A 22,387-nucleotide genomic window follows, 5' to 3' on the forward strand; every position below is an offset into this window, starting at 1 on the left:
CAGCTCCACAGGCCGAAGAGGGTGCACCTCCCCCACGGCAGGACACCCAAAGCAGGTCCGGGCCCACCAGGTCTCGTCCCTCCAGAGGATGCCCGCCAAGTTCATCACAACAGGGCGTAGCAGTCAACAGCCTACCTCCACCTCCGCTGTGGATGTCAGGAAAGCACTACGATATAGCGGCAGGATGAGGAAAGTGAAAAAGATGTGATTGCACAACATTGGCATGGATGTGAACCATTTGTATATTATATTCACAAATGTAAATATACTTGCAATCATTACATGTCTCCTCTTGTCTATGCCTCCTTCTTATGATAAGCTGTGTTACTGTCAATCACGTGTGATACCTTGGTTCCTGCACACACTTCTGACAATTGTCTCTATCCTGGGCCTCTCTTCTGTGCAGTGTATTATCAGCTGACCAGTGAGTGTCCCATTTCAACATCACTCTCCACATCAGTAATGCATGCACCTTCGTGTAAAGCATGGTTGTTAAACAAACCGCGTTTTCATGCATTGCAGAGTGTTGTTATGTGCATTCTTGGCTCTACACAATTGAGGCAGAGGTGTGCCCCTATCTCATCTGCATTCTTGAAAGATGAAGGTGTGATCTTTAATGGGAGATGTCATCATGCATGCAGATGGCTCATGTACCATCCAACTCCATCTGCCCGCTGTCTCTTGGAAGGCTTTTGATGATATGAACCTATAATCAGAGCTTATGTGCACTGCCCTCAGCCAAACAGGTGTCTGACGTTCCCAGTGTCAACCTGCTTATCTCTGAAAAAAGTGGGAGCATGTTGCCGCCTCAAAGTGACAAAGCAATGGCACATTTGTGTGCAGGCACTGAGATGTCCAACATTAAGTATCTCTCATCCTGTAGTTGTGACTACTGTGGGAAAAAAGTTCTTGTCACTAAGTCGATAGCGCTGTGCATCCCATCGCCTTGACACGCCAAGTGACACTGATGCTATTTCGAAATAGTGATCTCTGGAGGCCAAAATAGCCTTTAGGCATGCTCTGGAATCATACATTGTCACTTCCCACAGTGTGGAGGGGAGCAATGGGACAGGAGCGATTATGTGATGAACCAGATTATGTGATGAACCAGAACAGTGCTCCTCATAAGCAAAGACGCATGCCCACAAGGGCTTCATTAGTCTGATCAACTTGGACTTCATGAGGGCCAGAGATGGCCATGAGGGCACACTGGTTGTGTGTTAGAGGAGGCACCTCAGTATCATGCAGCCAAATGGCTGGCCTCATCATGCTCAGGCGCTCTGCCTCCATTGCAATGTTAGGATCAAAGCTGCTCAGGGACCCTCACATAAACTGCTGGATGTCAGTGTCATTTCAGGGAGTGTCCCACAGCCGACTGAGTCATCTGTAAGTGCTGTCATAGCAGCGGAATCTCATCGGGTACCTTGTCCCAAGTGCTATGTGTCTAACTCACCATCGATGTAACACATCGTGTGTGACAGCTTTCATTCCGATGGATTTCTTTGAGGAGCCATACCAGATTGCAAGCATGCAGCCACTGGCCCACTCAGGATCATCCAAGTATCCCTGCATCTTGGAGGATGCTGTTGCAATCGCTGGAGGTATATGTGAGGAGGCAGCACTTTCTGATGTCTGATGCTGGGACACCCTCCTCCAGATATCACCTCATTTCAGCACCAACACATGACCTTGAGGCGTTCTCATCCTTCAAAGCATCAGGGCAATGTGAGCGTGCTGTGCGTTGATGCAGTGTCATATGGAAGCTCATGGGTGAAATTAGAGGAGTAGCAATGCTCATGTCCATGCTGGCCCATGATAGAGGAGACTTGTCTAGGGGGATCCTCAATGCATCTCGTCATCCTCCTCCTGGAATCTGCTGGCATTGAGGGTCTCACAAGCACGCCTGCCTTGTCTGGCCCATGCAATGCCTTTTCACCTGCATCCTTGGCTTCCAGGTCCTCATCGCCATCATCCCGTTTGAGGTCCTGCTCATCAGAGGAGACATGAAACTCCTCCATTTTGTCATTTGCCAACTCCTCCCCCCTTTGCAGAGCCAGGCTGTGTAGTGCGCAGCAAGCCATGATGATGCATGACACTCTCTGGAGAGTGTACTGAAGTACTCCATCAGATCTGTACAGGCATCATAACCACATTTTCAGTATCCTGACTGTGTGTTCCATCAATGTCCGGGTTGCGGCATGAATCTCATTATACCTTCTCTCAGCAGCTGTCTGAGGCCACTGCACAGGCGTCATTAGCTATGTCTTTTGCGGATAACCCTTGTCCCTGAGAAGCCTACCCTACATCCTGTGTGGTCACTGGAAAATGTCAGGGATCTGAGGCCAACTCAGGATGTACGAATCGTTGATGCTTCCTGAGTATCTGGCGCAAACCTTCATGATCCGTTTGTTATGGTCGCACACCAACTGCACATTGAGCGAGTGGTAGCCTTTGCAGTTGACACACTGGGCTGCTTGTTGCCAGGGAGATTTTATATGCATATAAGTGCAGCCGATGGCACCCTGCACCTGTGGGAAATCTCAGCAAAACCCAGTGCTCTTGCGTCCTTGCTTGCCTGATCTCTGTCAATGTTGACAAATCTGTGGGCCTTTGCAAAAATGATGTTTGTAATCTCCTGGATGCATTTGTGGGTGGACACTTGAGAGATCCCGCAAAGGTCCCCAATAGAGCCCTGGAATGAGCTACTGTGTAGAAGTTGAGTGTGGCAGTTACTTTTATTGCCACAGGCAATGGATGCCCTCCAAGTCCCCGCGGCACCAAATCCCGCAGAATGTGGCAAATGTGAGTCACCAGGTCCCTTGACATGCGGAGGTATCAACGACACTGATTCTCATTTATCTGCAGATAGCACATGTGATGTCTATACACCTTGGGTCTAGCGAAGTGCCTACGAATAATGGCTGTCTGTGGATCATCCTCGGCGTCCAAAGGAGGACCTGCTGCCCCTTGATCTGTTGGGTTCTGCTCCTCCCTCTGGTAAGCTAGGTGCTTCCATCACGTTCTTTTCCTTCTTCTCTCCTGCCTATAAGCAATAATGCATGCAGCGATAACACCAGGCTCCATCTTCCTGATGGTCTCCTCACTGCAGTATCAATGAGAGAGATGCAAGAGTCAGCATTTTTCTCCAATGATCCACTTTCGGCCAAGGAATCATCTGCAACTGTGGCCTCAGGGCTTCTTTAGGCATGTTGGAGAGTACTGGCCCCTGAAATGTTGCCCAGTACAGGGTGCGCATGAATGTTCACCACAAAACCACCCCCCAACTCATATGACCAACTGACGACAGCTTCGGCCAGGTGACTGAATGTTGTGCTTTCAGCTCAGGCACTGGGCTCATCTTTACCTGCACTTCAAGACTGCGCTGTTTGGACTGACCATGAGGGTGAATTTTCAGTGTCTACATGAGATTAATTTTAGGAGTTCCGTGGCTTCTGCTCTGTGAGTGGTGCATGGCCACATTTCCAAGGGGGCCCTCAAGCTTCTCTGGTCATCCAATATTTCTGCAGTTCATAGAACTCTAGTGAATTTGGAGGGTGCGCATGAGGGGTTAAAACCAGGGGAACAATCATTGCCAATTTGAGGGATCAGTGTTGCATGAAAGGACATAATTGCTTCACTTCCCTGACTCCCTGCATGTCAACTGAACAGCTGCTAACCTGTCTCAGCTGTGGCTCTGACCTCATTTTGGAAGTTACATTTCAGTTGGTTGGCCCTTTAGTGCTATTGCCACTTCCCTTCCCTCAGTTGTGTCTGGCCCCTTCCACAATGGAGCTCTAGCCTTGCAGCACAGTAAGAGCCAACCCTGCCTCAACCCTGATGCGGTAGCTGTGGAGACTTGCCTGAGAGAGCCCCTGAGACCCACATGGTGCAGCCCGTGAAACCTGATGCTGATCCCCCACGAAGGTGGTGCGATTCAACTTATATGAATTAACCTCAGAGTCCTGAGCGAAGTGCAGGTCGCCAGCTGCACATCGTTTAAATCCTGTCGTGAAACACATCGTTCTAATTACATGCCGATATGGGCTCTTAATCCAGCACAGAGGGCTGATTCTGGTGAGCAGGCATCATGATTAGATGCAGATTTATGCTAATTACAGTCACAATGTTCGGCGACAGAAAACACGGCCTGCCATTGACAGCTGAAGCGCACAGTCGCTTCCTTGCATTACGTCATCCAAAATACTGTTTTGGGCCTTCTCACAAGATTTAGCTCTTGCACCTGCCATGATGTCTGCCCTGATTGGGAGCGGAAAATCCTGGCCAGTGTATCATACCATGCCACAACTAGTGAAATGTTAAATATTAATCTTTGTTGTCCAATAAACCTTGTTAGTTTGCATTCTGAATTAGTGATTGCCCTTTTTGCCAACAAGATTATTCCCTGACAAGAATTTTCTTACTCTGGGGTTTAGTAGAAAGTTCAAATTCCAACAAAATTATTCAGATAATTGGCAAAAAAAAAGATACAACATGAGAAAATTAAATAACATTACAAGTTGTTATGATCTGGAAGCACTGTCTGAATTGGTGACGGAAGAAAATTAAATACCAAGTTTCTCAAGGAAATTGAATAAAAGGTTAAAAGGAAAACATTCCTGGGCTATCAGGAAAGGGCAGCGTAATGGGGCTAACTTGGTAGCTCTTTCCAAGAGTTGGCATAGAGACAATGGGTCAAATGACATTTGAGCTGTATCATTGCATGATTCTATGCCCCTGAGTCAGGTGAGCTGCAATGTTCGATTGCTATATGTGTCAGCCAATTATGTGGGAACCCACCAATGAGTTTACTGAGCCAGTATTTTGCTACAATGGTTAAGTTTCAAACTCACCATGCCACCCACCCATCCAAAACTTAGGGTCAATAATTGGACTGTAAGTAAGGTGTCCGTTGCTTTAAAATCTATATGGTGTTGTTAAAAGTAACATAGAGGAAATGCACAAAAGGCAGGAATCAGAAAAGCATAGTCTTTGGGAGAGGACAGAGAGCTAGTACAGATTGCAGAGATCACTTCTACATTGAAAAAGTGATAAAATTGTTTGTTGTAGCAAACATAGGCATGAGTTATCCAATTCATAGAAACATAAAAAATAGGAGGAGTAGGCCATTCGGCCCTTCGAGCCTGCTCCGCCATTCATTATGATCATGGCTGATCATCCAACTCAATAGCCTGCTCCCGCTTTCTCCCCATATCCTTTGATCCCTTTCACCCCAAGAGCTATATCCAACTCCTTCTCGAAAACATACAATGTTTCAGCCTCAACTACTTTCTGTGGTAACGAATTCCACAGGCTCACCACTCTCTGGATGAAGAAATTTCTCCTCATCTACGTCCTAAATGGTCTACCCCGTATCCTCAGACTGTGACCCCTGGTTCTGGACTCCCCTACCATCGGGAACATCCTTCCTGCATCTACCCTGTATACTCCTGTTAGAATTTAATAAGTTTCTATGAGATCCCCCCTCATTCTTCTGAATTCCAGTGAATATAATCCTAACTGACTCAATCTCTACTCATATGTCAGTCCTGTCATCCCAGGAATCAGTCTGGTAAACCTTCGCTGCACTCCCTCTATAGCAAGAACATCCTTCCTCAGATAACGAGACCAAAACTACACACAATATTCCAGGTGTGGTCTCACCAAGGCCCTGTATAATTGCAGCAAGACATCCCTGCTCCTGTACTCGAATCCTCTTGCTATGAAGGCCAACATACCATTTGCCTTCTTTACCACCTGCATGCTTACCTTCAGTGACTGGTATACAAGGACACCCAAGTCTCATTGCACATTCCCCTCTCTCAATTTATAGCCATTCAGATAATAAGTTGCCTTCCTGTTTTTGCTACCAAAGTGGATAACCTCACAGTTATCCAAATTATACTGCATCTGTCATGCATTTGTCCACTTAGTCACCTCATACAGTTATGAATACAAGTTTATTTATCTGACATATGGTCCTTTTCAGCAGTCTGGAAGAATCCCATTTCTCAGAAGCTAATGTCTTAATGACCTTCACAGTCAATGGAAAAGCTGTCCGAGTCACAATTTCCTTCAATTAAACATTGAGAAGAACAAGGAGATTGTTATCGGTGCCCCCATTAATTGCATTCTGTTACCACTTACTCCACCCTCTCCCAGGCCACTCACTCACTGCACCATATAAAATCTCAGCATCCTGTACAACCCAAAACTGAGCTTCAAAATCCACATCCTGTCCATTACTAAGACTTCTCGTTTTCATTTCTGCATTTGCTGCCTTCAATCTTACCCCAACCTGTGTTGCTGCTAGTACTAATACATCCTTGAGGAGGGTGGCAGGAGTCAAAAAAATACCATGTATAGTGGGTAAATGGCCGTTGAAGTGATATAGTGTGAGTTTCACTATTTGGAAACTGTTGGCCAACTTTTGCTGGATGTCTAAAGGCGGAGCGTGTTTCTGACATTGGTTAAGCAATTTTCTGAAAGTTATGCAAAACCAGCAATTCAGATTGTGAAAGGAAGGGGGATAGGGGTGATTAAACCTACAGCTACACTGCAGTTTCCAAATAGTGAAACTCATACTATCTCTACCTCACAACTTATTAATGCATCATATAATTCAGCAAATCCAGCGAGAATAATATTGTCATGTCATGTCTGCGATCATCCCAAGTAATATTTGTAAAACATTTCTTTCTTGTTTATTCTAGTTCACAAAATTCCAATCAGTAGAGCTCTTGGAGTATGTTTTATGGGTCAAGAAGCTTATCTCCTGCCTTTTCTTGCTGTGATAAGTGAATTCTAATTGGGCGCTTTGAATTCCTGAGAGCTTTCCATCACACTGCTAATCAGAAACTACTGAATCCATTGTGTAGTTTTTATGAGAGATGTACTGGACAAAACCTAGAAACTGGCTTCCTCAGTTTCTTGTAGTAGAAAAGGGGAGTGCGCATTGAAAAACATCATTCAGCCCTTCCCTTTAGTAGAAGATATGAATATGTATTATCAACATATTACAAATAAACCAAAGAGATGAAGATTGGGTTTTGGGGGAATTATGTTTTTCATCCAAGCACATTTTCAGATTCCATTTTTCCTTCCTAGGGAATTGCAAGTCAAAATACTATGCACACCATGTACTGAGATTCATACACTGAGAGCAAAATAAACTTTACTTGATAGAACCAGGGATCTTAAACCAAACATCATTCTGTCAAAAGAAGCTTACAATTTCAGAGCTTTAATGTAACTAAGTAACAATTATAGCCAGTCAAAGCGGTGGAGCAAAATCTTTTACTATGCTGTGTGTAGAGACACGGAAAGGGAGAATACAACAATTCTCCACAATACAAAATAATTTAAGTTGGATATTAATTCCCAGGAGGTCAACATTTCAGTATATATTTTGATTTGCATCAATTGGTAACCTTTATTCTTAATTCCTTCAGAGTATACAGCATCAAGAGTAGGTTGCTTATTTTCAATATTGCAGTGGGAGCCTACATGATGGAGTCTGTAGAGGATAGTGTGTGTGGCTAAATGAAATAAACTCTGGCAAGTCTTTGAGGGTTCAGGCTGCGATAGCCTTGGGTCCAAGTGTGCTCAACTTCCACCCCTTAAGTAGTTGATGCATTTGCTAGGCATAGTATTCTTCCAGGGTAGGAATGAACAAATTTCTAGCTGAGGAATCCCCTCCCCTGACAACGGAAACCTTGTTTGGGGTAGACCGAGTCTCTTCCCCAAACCGCACTTCTCAGAGAAAATTGGAATCATCCGTGTTGGGTTTTATGGGGCGAGTGTGCTGATGCGGCACAGATTTTCGGCTCCTAAAGCTGCAAACAACCATCACCAACAGTGGTAGAATAAAACAGGATGTATAGCATTAACAACCAGACTGGATTTTTGTCTGGGGGAATTAGATATTTCTGGCCTGAAAACTATCAGGAATTCCGCCAAAAGCCTGAGGAAATATTTTTTTAGGCAGTTGGGATTCTGTAACGCTACACCAGCTCAATCCCCCTCCCCCTTCCTGCATTACTCAGTCTTCAGCTCCGCAGGGGGATTGTAAACCACACAGCTTCCACTAAGAGCAAAACGTTCTGTAGACCAACCTGAGTACAACCTGAAATGTCCAGGTAGACGAGCTTGTGGCAGCCCTTCCCTGTGGCAAGGTAATTCAAACCTTTATTTGTGAATTTCTTTGAGTAGGCTAAGCTCAGATACTGTAGATTCAATCCAAACCTTGAAAGAAAGTAGTGGCATTTCAGTTAAATCACAAGGCATAGAATAGGAAAGCATAGAATAGGCATCTACCATGCAAAGTTTTCTTGCTGGAATTTTACAAGTTGTAGCTTTTTGGCGGCATTAAATCAGACGCAGCATACTTTTGAGTGATGTAACAGCCATGTATGGAGTGAAACATGCAGTTAAATCTCCATAATAAGTTCCTTTGACGTTATTTATTTAAACTTTTTAAATAAACAGCTACTCAGCAGATTTACAAATCAGTTTTTTTAGTTTTATTCAGTAGTAGAATGGGAAGACAAAGAAAATATGGGAAGACAAAAAATATGGGAAATACAGAGGCAAAAATAAAATGTAAATTTTACATTTTATTGCACTTACAAAGCAATAAAACATGACTTAAAGTTTAGTTTTAGAGACAAGTTTTCTGTCTTGTAATAAATGTACTATCGTAGTCTTACATTTGTTTTTAATTAACCTAAGCAGAGAGCTTATGCATCCGGAACAGAGCTAGTCCGGTAACAATTGAGGCTAATGACATCCAGTGTTATTTATAGAATGTTTCTTTCCCATTCCCTACCAGGAAAGCCTTCAATATTGAATAATGAAAATAATGGAAGTTCCAAGGCATTTATTAATAAGGAGCTATATTAGATTTACTTGCATTAGTTTTTAGTTAACCCAAATATAGAGTTTATTGGCATCCAGTGTTTGTTCAGCATAGATGCAACTGTTTTGTAAGACAAAGCTGTTAATATAACAAATTTTAAATTCTTTTCACTGTGTGTATTGATTACCCAATCTGGCATACCTCAGTGTCGAAAGTGTGAGCTGTTAATCGAAAAGTTAAAGTACTACATTTACAATTTCAGATATTCTCAGTTGTCATTTGTATTTTGGCATCTTCTTGAAGACCAAATCATAATTAATACAGAATTTATATTGCCTCCTTATGTAAAGGCACTTAAGATATCTTCGTGTGATGTGTTACTTTTGATGTGGTGACTGTTAATTCTTTGGCCTTACTAAGAAAAAATCACCTACAGATCCCTTCACTCATCATTCAAGTATACCTATTGACAGATCAATGAAGCATTGATATCATTTCTACTAAATAAATGTGATAGATAAATTGGATGAAAGCAAGGAAATATAAGAGGTAAAGTGTGAAATAGAGAGGTTATGGTATATATCTGAGATAAGCTAGCAATGGTTGTAAAGTTCAGGTAGAGATAGCTATGAGAGAATTGTAATGGTGACTTACTTTGATAATGATCTTAGTGTACGATCACTAATCGCAGTGTAAGCCAGGTTCAGGTACAGAAGTGAAGTACACATTTCCACCACCATAGACACAAATTCATCCTAAACAATGGATGGAAACAATCAAATAGGTGAAAACTTTAAGAGTAAAAATAAACACAGATACATATATGTTGCTTGTAACCTCTGAGTAAAGATTTGCTCAGGGTATTGCTTTGTGAATTTCAGCTGTCCACAGAGAACTGATGAACATCTGTAATATCTTAACAGGACTGTTCAGGTTACTAATTACTTAGTTGCAAAATGAGTGTTCTGATAATGGCAGGAAAATACAAATGCTATTTCCAGAGTATGGCTGGTGTTTTATTTGTCAGCATTTTAAATGGCTTCAAAGATTTTCTAAGGGAAAGGGTGACATCAAATCAAAAACAGAAAATGCTAGAAAAACTCAGCAGATCTGACAGCATTCATTCTAAGGGTCATACAGACTGGAAACATTAACTTTGTTTTTCTCTCTCTTCAGATGCTATCAGATCTGCTGAGTTTTTCCAGCATTTTCTGTTTTTGTTTCAGATTTCCAGCATCTGCAGTATTTTGCTTTCATCTGAACATAATCAAATGACTGTAACATAATGCATTCTCAGAGAATCTCCATTTAAATAATTCAGAAGTTAAATTCAGTTAGTCCAGACACCAGCCCAAGTTCTAGGTTTGTATGTATTCAACATCCTAAAAATTAAGGAATGCATAGTGGGGGAAAAAATTGTGATTCTGATTATCTTGGAAAAAATGAGAGGAAATTAAAAAGACAGATTTTTGGACTCTGAGACAATGAAAATTTATTTCTTTCCATCAAGAACAAAGTCACAAATGACATCTTATATGATTGTGAGATCTTTTTTGTGCTGCCTGCAGCCTTTGACATAGTTGACCACACTTTCCTATTGCAACTTACCTAGTTCAATTCTTATCTTTCCAATTATAGCCAGAGGCTTGGATTTTCACTCCTGAGTCAGGGAGTACAATTCAGGAAATTTCCCAGCTTGTGCACGCACCAGCTCAGGAAAAAGGTCCCCAAATGGCAGGATCTTCATTTGGGGGGCGGGGCATGCAGGTTGGAGGCAAGCCCACTGCCCCATGGATGCAGCCACAGGGGCTGCCAGGGAAGGCAGTTTAAAAGGTCCACTCCTGTTTTCTGGGACATTGTCCCAGTTGTTCTTTTCGATACTAAGCCCTCCAGCCCTCACCCTCCCATCTACTCGCTATGTCCCCTCATTGCCAACTCGTGCCCCCCACCCACCACAAGACCATTTATATCCCCTATGCCACCTCCATGCTATCTCTAGCCAGCCCATGCACCTAACCTCCCCTATGGCCCCTTATAGCCCCTTTAACACCTTAATGCCAACTCATACCAACCCACCATTCTTTGTCCTTACATCCTCCATGCTAACTCACCCAGTATCCACTATATACAGACCTCAGGAGCCGTGTTGAGATGGTATAAGTTCTAAACATCTATTACAGCCCTCACTATATAAAAAAATGCTTCCATTCATGAAAGCCAATTCCTCTCAGGTACTCAATCCTTTATAAAAACAGTTATGTTCATAACCCCACATTCAATACTTTAATAACCTCTTTGAGCTGTCAATCAAATTTATAACTCCCCTACTGAGATAATGGATGTTTGCTTTTCACAACCTATCATTAATAATAATATGATAGCCTTTTGGATAATGTCAACAAACAGCTATTGTAACTGCTAGAATTATTTTTTTTTCCACCTCTCACTGACGCAGGCAGATTGTTTTTATTACTTTTTTAAAGGGCAGGGGATTTAAGTAACTTGACAGCTGGACAGTTCTACATACATTATCTGCCACTCAAGAGCAATTACGACTACTTTAAAAAGTCATAACTCCCATGCTGCGGGATAAGGAGTTTTGAACCTAGGCAACTGAAGGCATAGTAACCAATGGTGAAGCAATTAAAATTGGGAATGCACAAGAAGCCAGAAATAGAGGAATGCAGATATCTCAGAGGGGTTTGGGGCTGGAGGTAATTACAGTGATAGGGAAGGGCAAAGTGAAAATTGGATCTGATTGAACTTGGCTCTGTCCCCTTTCTTTTTCTGGGAAAAATGGGATTGGTCAGAAATGGGACTTCCAGATCTGGGTCCATCCACCATTTTGGAGGCAAAGCCCAGAGAATCAGTTGCAATGGCTTGTCCTCCTGCTCCTGCACAGTTACCATTGGTGTCCCCAAGGATCTATCCTTGGTCCCCTTCTATTTCTCACCCCTTGGCAACATAATTTGAAGGTACAGTGTTAGTTTTCATTTGTATGCTGATGACATCCAGCTCTACCTCACCATCATCTCTCTCAACACCTCCACTGTTGCTAAATTATTAGACCATCTATCCAACATCCAGACTGCATGAGCAGAAATTTTTTCCAATTAAATTGGAATCTTGATAAGAACAAAAAACTGCGGATGCTGGAAATCCAAAACAAAAACAGAATTACCTGGAAAAACTCAGCAGGTCTGGCAGCATCGGCGGAGAAGAAAAGAGTTGATGTGGCGAGTCCTCATGACTCTTCAACAGAACTGCTGGAATCTTGATGTAATATTTGACCTTGAGGTGAGCTTCCAAACTTATATCCAGGCATCACTAGGACTTCCAATTTCCAGCTCTGCAATATCGCCCGGCAACGTCCCTGTTTAAACTCATTTGTTACTGAAATCTTCTTTCATGTCTTCAGTACCTCTAGACACCACTATTACAACACACTACTAGCTGGTCTCCCACATTCTACCCTCCGTAAATTGCAGGTCATCCAAAACTCTGCTGCGCATGTATTAACTTGCACCAAATCTCATTTCCCTATCACCCCTGAGCTAACTGACTTACAATGGCTCCAGGGCAAGAAATGTTTTCAAACCCCTCAATGGCTTTGCCCTTCCCTATCACTGTAATTACCTCCAGCCCCAAACCCCTCTGAGATATCTGCATTCCTCTATTTCTGGCTTCTTGTGCATTCCCAATTTTAATTGCTTCACCATTGGTTACTATGCCTTCAGTTGCCTAGGTCCAAAACTCTGGAATTCCCTCTCTACACCTCTCCTCCTCTCTACCTAGCTTTCCTCCTTTAAGACACTCTACAAAACCTACCTCGCTGATCAAGCTTTCAGTCATCTGACCTAATTGCTTCGATTTTCATCCTTTAGGCATGTAGGGGACATCGAAAAGTTCCCAGCTTGGCCCACCTGGCTTGGGAGAAAGTGCCTGCAAAGGCAGAATCTTCATTGCTGGGGCATGGGTGCAGGCTGGAGTTGGGCTGCCAGCTGCAGAGGTGGGCTGTCCAAAAGGTCTCCCTTGGTGCATTGGGACTTTTCCCTCACACCCCCCTTCACAATCCAAACACTCCTCATGCCCTATCTGTGCCACCTCTTGCCCCCACCTAACCTCCATGTCCCCTCATGCACCCCATGCAAAGCTCTGCCCTTCCACCCACCCTCTCAGGCCACTCATGCCCCCTATGCCAAGTGTTTCCCTTCCACCCACCCCCTCAGGCCCCTAATGCCCCCCATGCCAAACTCTACCACTCCACCCAACTCCTCAGGCTCCTCATGCCCCCTAAGCCAAGTGCTGCCTTTCTACCCACCCTCTAATATCCCCAATGTCAAGCTCTGCCTTTCCACCCACCCCCTCTGGCCTCTCATGTTCCCTATGTCAAGCTCTTCCCTTCCACCCATCCCCTCAGGCTCCTCATACCTCTTTGCCAAGCCCTGCCCTTCCATCCTCCCTCTATGGCTCGTCATGCACCATATGCCAAGCCATGGCACTTCCATGCCCATTGACCCACTGTACACTTTGTAAAACCAATTAACCCCATAATGTATAGTGGTATATGTTAAAAAAAAACTTTGAAAAAAAAGTAATCCAAGGACAACTTTTTCCTATGCTTTAAAAAAGTCTGGACTTCTAACTAATAAAAGTGTAATTCTGTGATTCTGTGGTCTAGGTCCTTTGAAGTTTCAAAAACCACAAACCACAACCCCTTGAAACCACTTAACTTGTGTAAACAAACATTGTGAAATTGACTGCAGAGATCAGAGAGCCTGAGCTGTCAATTGATCAATGTTTCCTCTGGGGAGCAGGCGTTCTGTTATTCCAATAGCTGTCTGAGCTCTCAGCAAAGTATACATAACAATTAGGTTACAACTTTTAAAGGGTTGTTGGCTGGCCTTAAGAATGATTTGATTCAGGTGTAAATAGCTAGAGGCAGACATGACCCAACTTGGTGACACAACTGTAGAGATTTTGCATTGAAGGATGGTTTTTCTTGAAGGGTGGGGGCACCAGTATTGGAGCAGCATAACAGAGGTGGCAGAAAGCATGAATACTGTCATCTGTGCCATGAACCTGGGGGAAAATCAGGAAGAAATCTGTTGGCTAAGCAAGATTGCCAGGATAACTGTACTGACATGTGGCTAACTTCTATAATGTTGCCATACATTGCAGTTGAACTGAATTTTAGTCATCAACTTTACAAGAGGGAGAAAGCATTCCAATTTGACAACTACTCATTTTATTTTTTCTTATTCTTTCATGGGACCAGGTTGTTGCTGGATAGGCCAGCATTTTTACTGCCAATCTTGAAAAGGTATTGGTGAGCCACCTTCTTGAAGCGTTGCAATCCATATGGTGTAGGTACACCTACAGTGCTGTTAGGGAACAACTTCTAGGATTTTGACCCAGCAACAGTGAAGGAATGGAGATATAGTTCCAAGTCAGGATGGTGCGTGGCTTGGAGGCGAATGCGGCATGTGGCGATGTTCCCATGCATCTGCTGCCCTTGTCCTCCTAATTGATAGAGGGTGCAGGTTTGGAAGACCCTGTCGAAGGAGCCTAGGTGACTTGCTGCAGTGCATCTTATTGATGGTACACGAATATAACTTGCCACTTGGCACGAATGTAACTTGCCACTTATCAGCCCAAGGCTGAATGCTGTCCAGGTCTTACAGCATTTGGACACGGACTGCTTCAGTATCTAAGGAGTCATGAATGGTGCTGAATATTGTGCAATCATCAGCAAACATCCCCACTTCCGACCTTATGATGGAGGGAAGGTCATTGATGAAGCAGCTGAAGATGGTTGGGCCAAGGACACTACCCTGTGGAACTCCTGCAGTGATGTCCTGGAACTGAGACTATTGACATCCAACAATCACAACTATCTTCCTTTGTGCTAGGTATGACTCCAACCAGTGGAGAGTTTTCCCCCGATTCCCATTGACTCCAGTTTTGCTGGGGCTCCTTGATGCCACACTTGGTCAAATGCTGCCTTGATGTCAAGGGCGGTCACTCTCACCTCGCCTCAGGAGTGAATTCTTTTGTCCATGTTTGAACTAAGGCTGTAATGAGGTCAGGAACTGAGTAGCACTGGTGGAACTCAAACTGAGTGTCAGTGAGCAGGTTATTGCTGAGTAAGTGCCGCTTGATAGCACTGTCAACAACCCCTTCCAACACTTTGCTGATTATTGAGAGTAGACTCATGGAGTGGTAATTGGCCAGGTTGCATTTGCCCTGCTATTTGTGGACAGGACATATTTCCAAATTTCCAGGTAGATGGCAGTGTTGTAGCTGTACTGGAACAGCATGGCTAAGGGTGGAGCTAGTTCTGAAGCACAAGTCTTCAGTACTATTGCTGGAATGTTGTCAGGGCCCATAGCCTTTGCAATATCCAGTGCCTTAAGCCATTTCTTAATGTCACACGGTGTGAATCGAATTGGCTGAAGACCAGCATCGGTGATGCTGGGGACCTCGGGAGGAAGTTGAGATGCATCATCCACTCACCACTTTTGGCTGAAGCTTGTTGAAGACCAGATTTGCAACAATCAGTTCCTGAAAGTGCACTTAAGGGCTGTATCCAAATAGTAGTCTTTTGTTGTCATCTGAGAGGTAAGAGTCCATGAAGTGTCTAGCTCCTCTTATGTTGCCTGATCGGGTATGGTCATTAAACTTCTGTGACACTATGTTGGATAACATAGTTAACCACTACTGCCTTGGCTACTTCCTTTCACCATGCCTCAAAAATACTTTTGAAAGTTGAAACACAGCATCTTTCTATTACTTTATGTGGGCAAGTAGCATTTCTGCTATAGTCATAAAATGCCATTTGTCCTTCAAACATGCAAACAAAGGGGAGGTGGTGCTGTAGTAGCAATGTTATTGGTCTAGTAATCCAGAGGCCCAGACTAATGCTGTGGGGACACGGGTTCAAATGCCACCACAGAAACTGATGGAACTTAAGTTCAATGAATAAATCTGGAATTAAATCTAGTGTCAGTAATGGTGATCATGAATCCATTGTAGATTGTGATAAAAACCCACCTGATTCACTAATGTCCATTAAGGAATCAAACCTGCTGCCTTTACCTAGTCTGTCCTATATGTGAGTCCAGACCCTCAGCAATGAGGCTGATTCTTAAATGCCCTCTGAAATTGCCTGGCAAACCATTCAGTTGTATCAATCCTCTGAAGTTGGCAAACAGGAATAAAACTGAACGGACCACCAGGCATCGACCTAGTCGCTAGAACCGACAACAGCAATCCCAGCCTTGTCAACCTGCAAACTCTTCCATACTAACATCTGGGGGCTCGTGCCAAAATGGGGAGAGCTGTCCCACAGAGTAGCCAAGCAACAGCCTGACAAGTCATACTCACGGAATTATACCTTACATCCCAGACTGCACCATCACCATCCCTGGGTATGTCCTGTCTCACCTGCAGGACAGACCCACCAGAGGTGGTGGCACAGTGGTATAAAGTTGGGAGGGAGTTGTCCTGGGTGCCCTCAACATTGACCACAGACCCCAGGAAGTCTCATGCATCAAGTAAAACATGGGCAAGGAAACCTGCTGATTACACCTAACATCCCTCAGCTGATGAATTGATACTCCTCCATGATGAACAGCAATTAGAAAAGGCACAGAGGGTGATGAGGGCACAGATTGTACTCTGGGTGAGGGACTTCAATGTCTATCACCAAGAATGACTCGGTACCACTACTGACTAAGTTGGCCATGTCCTAAAGGACATAGCTGCTAGACTGGTCTGCAGCAGATGATGAGGGAGACAACAATAAGAAAAAACTTACTTGACCTTGTCCTCACCAATCTACCTGTCGCAGATGCATCTGTCCATGACAGTGTTGATAGGAGTGACCACCGCACAGTCCTTGTGGAGAAAAAGTCCTATCTTTACATTGAGGATATCCTCCATCGTATTGTGTGGCGCTACCAATGTGCTAAATGGGATAGGTTTTGAACAGATATAGCAACTCAAAACTGGGCATCCATGAGGTGCTATGGCATCAGCAGCAGCAGAATTGTATACAATTTTTAACTTCATGGCCCGACATATCCCTCACTCTATCATTACCATTAAGCTGAGGGATCAACCCTGCTTCAATGAAGAGTGCAGGTGGGCATGCCAGGACCAGCATCAGGCATACCTAAGAATGAGGTGTCGGTCCAGTGAAGTTACAACAGAGGGCTACTTGCATGCCAAACAGCATAAGCAGCAAGTGATAGAAAGAGCTAATAACCAATGGATCAGATCTAGACTCTGCAGCCCTGCCACATTCGGTCGTGGTGGACAGTTAAACAACTCATTGGAGAAGCAGGCTCCACAAATATCCCCATCCTCAATGGTGGGAGAGCCCAGCAAATCAGTGCAAAAGATAAAGCGCTTTTCAAAAGATGCAAAAGATCCATTTTGGCCTCCTCCTGACATCCCCAGCATTGCATATGCCAGTCCTCCACCAATTCGATTCACTCCACGTGATATCAAGAAATGGCTGAAGGCACTAGTAAAGCAGGCTTGTCCAACTGGCGGCCCATGAGCCCCCATGTTGTCCTGGGAGCCAATGTTCAAAAGCTGGTAAGACAGGTGGTAAGTTCAAAATGCAGGTAAGTGCAATTCAAGATTTTGAAAGGGGCTTCTCCTCCAATCATAGACCATTCCTTTCCCGCATTTGCTACTCAGCAGCAAATAGGGAGAAAAACAGTCTCTGACTGGAGGAGCAGCTGGTGGCAGTGAGTGTGCTCAGGGCTGCTGGGCCCCAGGGAGGGTGAGGCTTTGGTGGGCCCCAGGGAGAGCGAGGTTTTGGCGGGCCCCGGGGAGGGCGAGGCTTTGCCGGGCCCTGGGAAGGGCGAGGCTTTGGCAGGCTCTGGGGAGAGTGAGGTTCTGATGGGCCCCGGGGAGGGCGAGATTTTGGCAGGCCCCGGGGAGGGCGAGGCTTTGGCAAGCCCTGGGGAGGGGACGGCACCATAGTCTGTGTGTGGGAATGGGAGAGTGATTGAAGGGGTGTGTGTATGTGAGAGAGATGGAGTCTATGGGAGAGAGGGAGTGTGTGTTTGTGGAAGTGAGAGAGTAGCAAGAGTGTGTGTCTGCAGGAGTGAGTGAGTGGGAGTGAGAGCGAGAGAGAGATGGTGTAGGACATTGTGAGTGAGTATCTGCCCTGCTCCTATTCTCAGGTTTCTTGCTCACTCTCACCACCACACACAAACACATATACACACACTCATAGTGGGTGAGGGTGAGTGACTGACTGAGCACCCTGACGTTGAAGTGAGCCGGACACGCACACACTGACCCCCTCACACTCTGGTCATTTTTTTATTAATTACTCTTTTTTAACTTAACAATTGATTGTTATGACATTGCTTTACTTTTGCTCAGCAATTGTTTCTTTTCTTAATACTTCAACGTGTTTTTTGAAATTCAGTTTATTGTTGTGCCAAATCTTATTTTTCCAAAATTTGCTCATCAGCCCCTTGAGTGAGAAAAAAATGTAAATGTGGCCGCCTGAGTTAAAGGTCCCTGTTCGAACGTATATGTGTACAAATATTGGCTAATTATAGCATTGAGCTAAGCTGTAATGCCTCCTATTTGGTCAGATAAAATAGTGAATTTTAATCCTCTGCTGGTTTTGGGCACTCGGGTTAATTTTGAGGGCTGCAGCACTCTAATCTCCAGTCCTCATCTTTATGGTGCCAGTCAATTGCCCAGTTGGATGGAAAACAGCAACAGGACAATGGGTTGGAGCAGAAAATTGTGTTTAAGGCTCCACAGAGGAAAGTTTTTTTTAAACTTATCTTCAAGGTCTCTTTGTCCTTCTGACAGCTGTCAATCTGATATTGTGGGTAAGTCACAGCGGAGTCGCTGCTTAGGTCTGGGTTAAAATACAATCAGTTTCCCATTAGTCATGGAACTCTAATTGTATTGAAACTGCCCAAGTTCAGCAAATGTCTCGACCACTACCAAACCAGCAGCACTGGAATCCAAAATGCCATCAATAGAGCAGGAAATGGAGTTTCTCCATTTTAATTGCTTATTCACATCATTCTCACTAAGCAGAGGGTGAGTTAAAATTTCCTCCATAAATAAAGAATGGTCATTTGGCTAGTTACTGGTACATCTGTATCCCAGCATGGATCACCACCTTAAGAAGTTTTCCACTTACGGTTAAACTTGTACATTCAGTTAGGTTTAGGTCCTGCAGATTTCGACAGTCACCTGAAAATACACAATATAAAATTTACAATACACAGTAAATGTTCAATTTACATGAGAAAACTGTATGTACTAGTAGATCTCTCTTGGTATTGTGCATGGTGAGATGGAGGATATGGCTAGTTTATAAGAAAGGAATGTTTATGCCATGTAATTAATAGTATCATGGCCTATAATAATCTACAATCAATGGCTGAACAATTAAAATCCATTTCAAAAACAGAATTACCTGGAAAAATACAGCATGTCTGGCAGCATCGGCGGAGAAGACAAGAGTTGATGTTTCGAGTCCTCATGACCCTTCAACAGAACTGGATGAATCCAAATGTAAATGTGGCCGCCTGGATTCACCCAGTTCTGTTGAAGGGTCATGAGGACTCGAAACGTCAACTCTTTTCTTCTCCACCGTTGCTGCCAGACCTGCTGAGTTTTTCCAGGTAATCCTGTTTTTGTTTTGGATTTCCAGCATCCGCAGTTTTTTGTTTTTATTTAATTAAAATCCATTTGTTTATTGTGTGAAATTGTTCTAAAAAAGCAAAAGAAAATTCAATGGATAAATGTAACTACATTGAAATATACAATTATTTGAAGTTTGATTAAAACTTTATTTTGTACAATAGAAATTTCAAAGGAAAAGTATCAATTGAGTTTTTCAAAATGCATTTTTAAGTCACTCAATTGGCTCATAAAAGATCCATCAGCGTAAACAGATTATTGGTTATTTTTGCATTATGTTTAGATAGGGTATCCCATTAAAAATATTTCTGCCAAAGAGCCGCTTTGATGTTCAAATTCCCATAAACAAGATCAGGGTAAATGACTGGACTTTCTGATTACTAGATATCCAATACTTTAAAAATTGCCCTGTATTTTTTGTATGTTTCTCGGGGTGGGATGCAAAGAGATTGATCTGGATCTCCTAAAGACATGAGACAGCAGTGGGTGTTCCTGCTTTATTTTGTGGATCCTACATTGGTTGGTGCGTCAGGGTGCCAAAAAAACTAGCATTGTAGCCTGCACCAAGTCCAGAGATGATATCAAGGGAAACTTTGGTGTAGGCAGTTTTGTTGTAAATGTTATTATAACAATTTACAATGGAAGAGGTTTATGGAGGTGCACATGAATGTAAGATTTTAATATAGAAACATAGAAACTAGGAGCAGGAGTAGGCCATTTGGCCCTTTAAGCCTGTTCCGCCATTTATTATGATCATGGTTGATCATCCAACTCAATAGCCTGCTCCCGCTTTCTCCCCATATCCTTTGATCCCTTTCGCCCCAAGAGCAATATCTAACTCCTTCTTCCGATATATCTGATATATCCTGCTATTTCTACTCTGACTAGCACGTGGCACTGGTAGTAATCCTGAGATCACTACCTTTGAGGTCCGACTTTGCAACTTGCTTCCTAACTCCCTATATTCTTCTATTAGAACCTCGTCCCTTTTTTTACCTATGTCGTTTGTACCGATGTGTACCATGACCACTGGCTGTTCACCCTCCCCTTTCAGAATGTCCTGTAGCCACTCTGAGACATCATTGACCCTAGCACCAGGGAGGCAACATACCATCCTGGAGTCTCGTTTGTGGCCCCAGAAATGCCTAACTATACCCCTCACAATTAAATCCCCTATAACTATTGCATTCCCACACTTTTTGCTCCTCTCCTGTGCAGCAGAGCCAATCGCGGTGCAACAAATTTGGCTGTTGCTGCTTTCCCCTGAGAGGCCATTCCCCTCAACAGTATCCAAAGCGGTATATCTGTTTTGCAGGGGAATAGCCACAGGAGATTCCTGCACTGCCTGCCTCGTCCTCTTGCTCTGCTTGGTAGTCACCCATTCCCTTCCTGCCTGTGGACTCATAGCCTTAATCAGGATTCTGTGGCATTTAACAGGGTCAGTGGTGAACATGGACACTGTCTTGCCTGTCTTAGTCTCAATGTTGCTGTTTGTCTCTGTGAGGACACCTGATTTTCCACCCACTCCATGCTGCCAAAGACTATCATCTGAAGAGAGGAAATTGAATTCCTGTGTACCTACTCCTGACCCCATCCTGAGAGATGATTCTCTGCTCCCTGTCTTCCTCACAAAAATGGTCAATATTAAAAAATCAAAAATAAATTCCCAGTCTAGAAATCAAATTGTTCCTTTAAAAACAGACACTGTATGGCTGAATTTCTAGGCCCATGCATTTGGGATTTGGGTGGGAGGGGTGGGGGTGATAGATTCCTGGCCACCTGCCCCTTCCCTGGATAAGAAACCTTGTAGCATGCATACCTAGTCTAGTTACTTGAATATGAGAAGACTGGCTGGCTTCATCTAGAAGTCATTCTGAGGCTATTGAACTTTATTCACATTTGCTCATTTGTCCTTTGGTAGTAGACATGACATTAATTTGTTAAGTTATCTGCTTCCAATATAATTATGCAATTCTCTTCTAGGGGGTAGGGGGCCCTGAAATCTAAACAGACCTTTCCTGCAGAATCAATTCTAATATGTACAGAATTTGGAAAGGGAGGTTTTCCAAAAATTATTTCCTCATCAGCCAACTAACTCTACTGACCCTTTAAATAGCAGTCACCGACCTTTAAAGAGTGTAACTGTGCACAATTCCTTGGCCTCAAAAGATAATAAGCCTCAATCAGTGTAATTTCCTGGGACTTTGCATGGCAAAAAGTAGGTGTATCTTAATAATTTTGCAAGTCTCTAAGAAATTACGGATCAAGAATTTATATCAAAATATTTTAGTTTCGAGAGTGTAACATTTTCTTCAGCATATTGAATAATTTGTGTTACTAATGCACTATCTTAGGGTAGAAGTTGGATCTCATTGTGTCTATTTTCCACGTGTAAAAGAAGCCACAGAGGTCCAATTTAAAAGCTAATCTCCTGTGTACTGAACAGCATCAAAAACATATCTATTGCCATTTTCATTCATGTGCTCTGGGAGGCATTCCTGGTGTCAGTCTAGAATGGTCATTAGGCCCTTTACACATGATACTTAGGAGCTTAATGACATTTTAAAGACCTCTTCCTGAAATTGGCTGGCCTGACCATAACAGGTACTATGACTGCTCTATTCAGCTCTTCCTGGAGCAGATGTGACCTGACAAATAGCCACCACCAAAAAGGATGATTTTCTTCAAGCCAGTGGAAAAAAGCATAAAACTGGCTGGCTGCCAATTTGCTATTGCTCATTTTGCTGTCAATTTGCTATTGTTCATTTTGCGCTATCAGCCAAAATGAATTTCACCCCAATTTTTCTCAATGTATTGATAAGAATATAATGCTTTATC

General features: G+C 43.4%; 2 protein-coding genes across 2 annotated transcripts in view; one reads left to right on the forward strand and one right to left on the reverse strand.

Annotated features, from left to right (window-relative positions):
* The window catches only part of fbxl13 (F-box and leucine-rich repeat protein 13), a 255,100-nt gene that overhangs the window by 164,681 nt on the left and 68,032 nt on the right, over window positions 1-22,387 (reverse strand). Inside the window, 3 exon segments of the mRNA XM_041203120.1 lie at window positions 8,112-8,241; window positions 9,509-9,609; window positions 19,044-19,096. Coding sequence (XP_041059054.1) covers window positions 8,112-8,241; window positions 9,509-9,609; window positions 19,044-19,096 — 284 coding nt within the window.
* Window positions 7,899-22,387, forward strand: part of lrrc17 (leucine rich repeat containing 17) — a 43,661-nt gene continuing 29,172 nt past the window's right edge. Inside the window, exon 1 of the mRNA XM_041203639.1 lies at window positions 7,899-8,171. The gene's annotated coding sequence lies outside the window, so the exon portion shown is untranslated. The remainder of the gene's footprint in view (window positions 8,172-22,387) is intronic.

Source organism: Carcharodon carcharias, chromosome 13, assembly GCF_017639515.1.
Source record: "Carcharodon carcharias isolate sCarCar2 chromosome 13, sCarCar2.pri, whole genome shotgun sequence".
In the NCBI taxonomy this organism is placed as follows: Eukaryota; Metazoa; Chordata; class Chondrichthyes; order Lamniformes; family Lamnidae; genus Carcharodon; species Carcharodon carcharias.